The 7,512-nt window shown below is 59.9% G+C and overlaps 1 protein-coding gene across 1 annotated transcript in view; it reads right to left on the bottom strand.

Moving 5' to 3' along the window:
• Positions 1 to 1,610: 1,610 nt before the first annotated feature.
• Positions 1,611 to 7,512, bottom strand: part of DOK4 (docking protein 4) — a 7,112-nt gene continuing 1,210 nt past the window's right edge. The window contains exons 3-9 of the mRNA XM_005873515.2: positions 4,008 to 4,115; positions 3,758 to 3,872; positions 3,367 to 3,486; positions 3,099 to 3,288; positions 2,253 to 2,391; positions 1,937 to 2,060; positions 1,611 to 1,819 (exon numbers count right to left, since the gene is read on the bottom strand). Of these exons, the coding sequence (XP_005873577.1) occupies positions 1,701 to 1,819; positions 1,937 to 2,060; positions 2,253 to 2,391; positions 3,099 to 3,288; positions 3,367 to 3,486; positions 3,758 to 3,872; positions 4,008 to 4,115 (915 nt within the window). The 3' untranslated portion in view covers positions 1,611 to 1,700. The remainder of the gene's footprint in view (positions 1,820 to 1,936; positions 2,061 to 2,252; positions 2,392 to 3,098; positions 3,289 to 3,366; positions 3,487 to 3,757; positions 3,873 to 4,007; positions 4,116 to 7,512) is intronic.

The following is a 7,512-nucleotide window of genomic DNA, read 5'->3' as shown; positions in this document are numbered from 1 at the left end:
TTGACTTACTTTCTGTGTGAAAGTTAGCATTTCACTGCTGTACCTTAGGTTTCCGCTGTTAGGACTGAGTGTTTGAAGTATCATACAGGCCGCCTACAAACCCAGGCCCTGCCCATGGTCAGCCTACACTTCGCTCAAATTCCCAAGTGTCTTTAGACCCTGGCTGCTCCTCCCCACCCCACCCCTAAATAAACCCTGTATTTCATTCTCTACCCTTCAGTTATGACTTCACTGCCAATGATCTGCTTAATTAGTTTGGGGTGGAGAGGGAAGGGGAGGGGAGAGAGTGGGGTGGGAAAGGGCCTTAATGAAGGTCTGGCCTTGACCCCTTAGTCCTGTTGGGAGGAACATACGCAAAGCAGTTAATTAGGCAGCCTGGCGGGAGGCATGGGAGAAAACCGGAGATACAGTGCAGAAAGGAAGGGATATTTATTAACAGTAGAGTTTTTATTTTTGGCAATAAAGAGCACAACATAATCTCCTTCATGCGTCATCGTGCTGCTCGCTGAGCCAGCAGCTCCCCCCTCCAAGGCCTCAGCGGGCTCTCCTGCAGGCTTATGCCTCTGGTGGTCGCTCCCTGCTTGGTTCAGAGCCAAGCTGGCTGTGGCCACCACCTTGGCTCCAGGGCTCTGCTGGAGGGGCCTCCTGCCTTATCCTCCTCCTGCCACAACTTGAACAGTGGTTATTTACATCAGGGTAACAAGGTCTGTTCCCACAAATCAGAACCCTAAGTATTTAAAAAAAAAAAAAACACAGCACACATAACCGAAGGTTTGATGTGGATAGAAAGATAGCCCTTCTGCCCAGTAGTCAATAAATACCAGCACTAGAAAGTCAATTGCTTTAATTGCATCTCAGCAGGGAGCCTCAGCACCATGTGGGGAGGAAGTGGAAGGGCTGGTTTCTGAGTCCTTTCTGGCCAGAGGGTGGCCAGACCAGAGAGGGGCCTCTCCTCTCTCCGCAGGGGCACTGCCGGCCCAGGTCAGTGAGAGGGGGCCGCAGGGCAGCTCCCCACTGCAGTCCTGCTGGCCCGCCCTCCTGGCCTGGACGCCTCCCCCGGCTGAGGTTACCAGCACTCCTGCCCACAGGTATCTTCTCAGCCTACAAAGCAGGGAGGAGCCTGGGCAGAAATTTTCTTTTTCAAACCAGCTTTTCACCTGAGGTGTCAACCAGATGTCAGCAGGTGGCACCGCATGAGTTCGGATCCTTCCTGTGCCACTAGGCCCAGAGGAACTGAGAAGCCACTTGCTGTCTTAGCCCTTGGCTCCTGGGAGAAGCCTGCCGACAGCACCGGCCTTGAGTTCTGATTGTCTGCCTCCGGCCCTGGCAGCTCAGGCGAGTCCTGGCAGCGGGAGGGCTGTGCCACGGAGGACATTCAGAACCAGCCTTGGTGGCCTGGTCATGGGATTCAAAACTGTATGTGGTGGCAGGGAGGGACAGGGGGAAATCTTGTTAATACAGGATATGTCATAAGCCGTATATATTAAAATCATGAACAGTAAATAGTCCCAGGGTAGCTCCAGCCCCTCGCACATGCTCAGGCAGTGTGGCCAGCCCTCTGCCTTGGTCCAGCCTCCCCTGTGGGGGCAAGGAAGGGACAGTGGCTCCCTTTCTCCAGGCGCGTGGCCAATAGCCCCCTGAGGCTGTCCTCAGTTCGCAGCGGGCAGCCCCGCAGTCATGGGTGCACGCCAGCCCGGCTGTCACTGGGCGGGGGTCCTGGCCTCGCTGCTGTCCCCCTGGCTGGGCTTTGGCTTTAGCAGGATGAATCTGTCGAGGAGGTCCGTTTCCGAGCTGGCCTGGGCTGCCCCATGCCCCTCACCTGTGGACACAGAGGCAGGCTCAGGACTCGGGTCCAGGTGGGAAGGTCCCTGCCCAGAAGGCCTTGTCTCCCACAGAGGCTCATGGCAGGTGGCCGAGGGGCACTGCAGGGACTCACCACCGTAGCTGGAGGCCTCGGCGATGTTCTGGGAGCCCGTGATGTGGTGCCAGTAGGCACTGCGGGGCAGCATGGTCGTGGGCGTGCAGGGGTAGGAGTAATGTTCCGTGCCCTTGTTCAGCAGCTGTGGGCCAGAAAAGGGGGTCCCTCCCATTAGCCCTGGGGGCAGTGGCTTGCCCTCAAGCAGCCAGCCCAAGACCCTGCCTGCCTCTCCTGTGGGCACGCTAAGAGGAGACCCCCTGGCACACTCCAGGTGCTCGGCCTGCCCGCCCACCAGCCTCCCCCGTACCCTGGGCCGAGACGCCCACTGCCTCACCCTCACATTCTTCTCCATTTCTAGCAGGACCCGCTTGTGCTGCTCGGCGATGGCCAGGGTGGCACTGTGGACCCGCTGGTAAATCTGTTCCCCTTCCTGCGTCTGGAAGGTGTAGAGCCCTTCCCCAGCGTCACACATCCTGGGGACACAGTGGCATGGAAGGCAAGGTGGTGGGGACCCGGTGGCACCCACACATGTGCTTGGTTGGGCTCTTCTGTGCCCTGGGCCCTCTGGGAAACAGGCAGGCTGTCACCCTGGGGTCTGACCCGCGGCTCGAACATTCCGAGCTGTTTCGATGCGCCCGGTGGTGGTCTAAATGCTCTACAGGAATGAGCGCATTCATTTTCTCCTCCTCCCCTCTGCTCTGTACACCATTAGTTTCCTCATTTCTAGGGGTTTTCTCAAACCACTTTGCAGTGAGGAAACAGGCATACAGAGGGTAAGTAACTTCAAGGTTACACAGAGGATTACACGGAATTCAAGCCTAGGTACGCTGGCTCCGAGTTCACGCTGTGGAACCCATCCTCTCCACAATTCCATGAAGTTAGGTACTTTCTTGTCCCCTATGTGACAGACGAGGAAACAGGCTCAGGTCCACAACCCCGGGGCTGGTGTCAGTGCCAGCATTTGATTTGAGCCCACAGAGTTTGATTTTGGTAAACTCTCACTTGACCTGCCGGCTGTGAGCCTCAATTTGTTCATCTGTAAAATGGGAATATTATGTTCCCTTTGGGGTGGTTACACCAATAACTAACTTCAGCTCCCAGCACAGTGCCTGACGCGGAGTGAATGGTGGCCACCGTCATGACCGTGGGGAGACGAGGTTGGGAGGCAAGAGGGTCCTACCGGCCAGCCTCGAAGGTAAAGCGTGTGGTGTCCCGGCCATAGCGGCGCAGTGAGCAGAGGGGCCACGAGACGAGCTTCACGCGGGGGTTGTGTATGTCCCAGAGGTAGATGTTCTCGTGGGTGATCTGCAGCTTGCACTCGCCATACACGTCCAGGTTGGGGCAGGGTAACAGGAAGACGTTGAAGCGATCTGGAGGGGAGAGGATGAATGGGCTGGAGCTTCCCAGGGGGGGCCTCCTGCCCCCTCCTCCCCACCACCAGGCCTCACCTGTCTGTTCACACTGCACCCCCGGGGCCAGGAGGTCCGGCTCTCCCAGACTGATGTCGTTGAGCCTCGACCCCAGACACTCCACAGACAGGGTCTTGTACCACTCCTCCGCCTCCAGTTCTAGAGAAACGGTACCTTGTGAGCTGCAGGCTCAGGGTCCCCCGGAGCCCACCCCATCTACTCGGCCTGGGTTAGCCCACCCTGTGAGGCAGGGAGGCAAGGCCAGTGAATTTGGCCTGTCTCCCCCTCATCCTGGGGGCCTGCTCACTCAAAGGCACCCCAACCCTCATACCAGCCAGAGCTAGCCCTGCTCTGCCTTCTCCAACTGGCCCACTGAAGCACGGCCGGCCCAGTGGAGGCTGGAGGGAGGTCTGCAGCCCCAGCTCCTCACCTGAGTCGCAGGTGAAGGTCCGGGCCGAGTCGTCAGTGAAGATGATGGCCACTGCCTGCCTCTTGGTCTCCTTGGGGAGCCGTGTGACGCACTTGACATTACTGATCTCGGTCACCTGGAGCAGCATCCACAAAGGACTCAGCCAGGTTGGAGCCCCTCTCCCGCACCCCCCACCGCTCTGCCACCCCCAGGAGGGTGCTCTTGGACCCACTGCTTACAGGTTAGGGGCACTAGGGCCCAGGCCCCTCACCTTGGGGCAGCCTCGGAGGCACACGGACTTCTCATCCGGGTACTTCTCCAGCCGCTGGGGCCCCTTGCTGGAGGACTTCCGGAACACCAGCCAGCACCTGCGGTAGATCTGAGGGGCAAGACGACAAGGACCAGGGCCTCAGGCTTCCGTTCCCCCCAACATGGCCCTGCAGTGACCCTGCCTGCCGCAGGGGGCAGTGCCGCACAGCCGTCCGGGAGGCCCCAGCCCAGGAGAAAACCTGGGACAGCTGACACCAGCACGACAGCCAGGCCCTGGGGGAGAGTCGTCGTCGTCCCCCACCCCCCGCCCCATTGAAAGGCAGTTATTTCTCGGCTGCTCGGAAAGGCTGGTCTACAGGTGCACTCGGTTTTCTGTGAGCTCGGCTCGCAGTGCATAGTTGACCTTTGAACCACACAGGTTTGCAGCATGGGGTCCACTTATACGTGGATTTTTTTTTTTCAATAAACATACAGCATATGTATCTGTGGTTGGGAACCTGGGTGCAGAGGCCCGCCTGGAGGCATTGTCCTCGGCCGTGTGATGTAAGGGCCTTGAGCATCCGTGGATTTCGGTACCTGCAGGGGCCCTGGAACCAATCTCCTGCGGATACCGAGGGACGAGGAGGAGTCAGAAGACTTTGTCCTGTGACCTAAGTACCGACATGTGTTTACGGAGTGCCTCTTATTGGTACTTTCTGGTATTCGCACTCTACACAGTTATTCGGGTCACTCCTGAGGTCGGTTCTATTATCTCCACTTTGTAGATAAGGAAACTGAGGCACCAAAAAGTAAAGTAACAGCTGATAAACGGCAGTCGGTCTGTAACAGGCTGTCTAGACCCAGGGCCAGAACTCGGAGCCCACTGCACACCAGGCGCTGCCCAGGCTCCGGCAGCACCAGCCACACAAGCAGTGTCCCCGGCACAGGGATCAGCCCCGCTTCCACCGCCAGCCTGCACGTCACAGCCCTTGTTCTCGGTGCCGGGCAACACCCCCTCGACTCCAGGAGCTTCCACTCACACACTCTTCATTCTCTAACCAGCCCTGGGTGGAGGGGGCAGGGACAGCTGCCTGTTCCAGCTGGGAAACCAGCAGCTCTCAAGGTAAAGGGACAGCCAGGAACCTGGGGTGACCCGGAGCACAGTGCCTGCCCCATCAAGGGTCCCTCCTTGTCCAAATACTGCCAGTGACCCTGTGCCCAGGGCCAAAGAGCCAGGGAGGAGCAGACCACTCTCCAGGGCGACAGGGCAACGTGAGGGGTGGCCCTCGCCACCTGCCCGGCTGCGCCTCTTCCTTCCATGGCCCCTCCTTCCTGGCTCCGGCTCTCTTACGGCCCAGGGTCTGGCTGGAATGTCCCTCTTTCTGTGGGCACTCCAGCAGCCTGCGGACCCACTCCCCAGAAATCTCTGGTCTCTCACTGGCCAACAGTAGGGAGGCTGAGGGGCCTCCCAGAGGAGCAGAGGAGGTAAGGGGGCCTCCGGGCCATAGCCCCAAGCCCCTCCCCCTCCCCAGCCCCGTTCTGCCACACAGGCACCAGGCCTTTGGCAGGCAGAGTCCCAGGTACAGGGGGCCTAGGCAGCCCCCATCCCATGGTCCCGGCTCAGCCCCTGGCCTATCTACCTAAACCACAGCCGGCCTCCTGTGGACAAACACTGTTTTATTCTCAGAATCCTCACGCACATCCTGGTAGCCTCGTTAACAGAGCTCTGAATAGCCATATGACGGGACCCTGAATGAATGGATGGATGGATGCATGACCCAGATATGCCCTGCCAGGTTGGGCTCCGTGCAGCCTGCAGCGTCAGGGGCAAAAGGCCTGGGGGGCCTGAGCACCCTGGTTGCCTGGTTACAGGGACACACACACACACACACAGCCCCAGGGAGCCACTGCGCTCAAGAGCCCTCCTTCCCCACTTCTCACAGGTCTTTGATCAGTACTTCAGAAAGACTGCACCCTCAGCCTGGAGGAAGGGCCAGGCAGGGAGGGGGCTCCTGATCTCTTCCAGCCCCTCCCCCTCACCTCCGAGCTGAGACCATAATGGCTGTCCTGAGGGGTGACTGCAGTTCTTCATATCAGTCTGCATAGGGAAGCTCAAATCGCTGGAGACCCCAGATTGGGCCCAGCCATGTCCCAGCTCCCAACCCCCCTTCCCCTGGCTGTGCCCACCTTGGAGGTTCCCAGACGACCAGAACAGGTCTGACACTGAGCCCGTGGCTACCGAGTGGCTTGCCCTCCAAGTGAGCTTTATCCTGAAGGCGCCCCAGCCCAGCTAGTGCCTGGGGACCTGCTAGGTCTGTGCCCACAGGGAGGAGGAGCCACACTAGAAACTGGGCCCCTACCCACTCGGCCTTCCCACCTCAGCCTCAGTCTCTCTCTGCGTTCTGTGCTCCAAGTGGGCGCCAGCCCTCTCTCAGGGTAAAAGCAGTGGCTGAGAGCCACCAGAGCCCAGGCTCCTGGGCTGGGGCCCAGGATGGGACACAAACCCAAATTCCAATAAGGCTGCAAACGCCCACCAGCTCAGCGGCTGGACAGACAGACATACCCTCACGGGGCCTTCAGGCAGGAGGGGGATCCCCTCTCCAAGGCCAGCGCTGCTCGGTCCAGGACCCAGGCAGGGGAGCTGGTTTGAAGTCCTACTCCTCCCCCACCCCACTCAGGCAGGGCCAGGAAGCTGGAGCAGTCTGATCCCACCCCCACCCCATCAAGGCCATGGGCGAGGGAAGAAGGGAGGGACCAGAGGCCCAGGTAAAACACTAGACTTGGGCCACCTGTCACCAGGGTTTCCATCCTACTGGGAAGGGCAGCTGCCAGACCCCTCACTGGGGGGTGGGGGGGGGTCTCAGAGGAAGAGGGGCAATTCCTGGACAGTCCCACCAAGATCATGAAGTTGGTCCCTGCGGTCCCTGCTCATGCCCTCTGAGGGGTCTCCACGGCAGGGCGCGGGAGAGGGCGCACACCCAGGGGTCCGAGGCTTCATCTCCACGGGCCCTCCAAGCCCCAGCTCGGGGCCAAACACAGAGCACAAACGAGCAACTCGGAGCCACGGGCCCCAAGTTCTCATTCACAAACCACATCAACATCAGCCTCCGCACCCCTCACACCAACGCGCACCCCCACAACCAGCCCCCGTCCTTTTCAAACACTTCTTTAACGGTGAGAGCAACACCCGAAGACGCGTAAATAAATACCCACACAGACAGCAATGGGAAGCAGCGGCCGGGGAGGTACTTAAAAGAAAAGAGGCCAGGAGAGGGGAGGGGAGAGGCAGGGAGGCGGCAGCGAGGAGAAGAGAGGGGACGGGAAGCTGGTCTCAGCGCACACAGCCCGGCATTTCCAGCGCTCCCGGCCCCTGCCGCTGCCCTGGCGACAACTTCAACAATAGCCAGGAGCTGCCGGCACATCGGCCCATCGGCTGCCACCACTGGCCCAGCCGCTGGGATGCCAGCCATCCTGCTGGGGCGGGGGCTGCAGCAGGCAGGGCAGGGCCCAGGCACCCAGGCCAGGCA

Source organism: Myotis brandtii, unplaced genomic scaffold (genome assembly GCF_000412655.1).
Source record: "Myotis brandtii unplaced genomic scaffold, ASM41265v1 scaffold411, whole genome shotgun sequence".
NCBI classification, from domain to species: domain Eukaryota; kingdom Metazoa; phylum Chordata; class Mammalia; order Chiroptera; family Vespertilionidae; genus Myotis; species Myotis brandtii.
The sequence above is the reverse complement of the archived record's forward strand: the minus strand, read 5'-3'. Positions and strand labels throughout refer to the sequence as shown.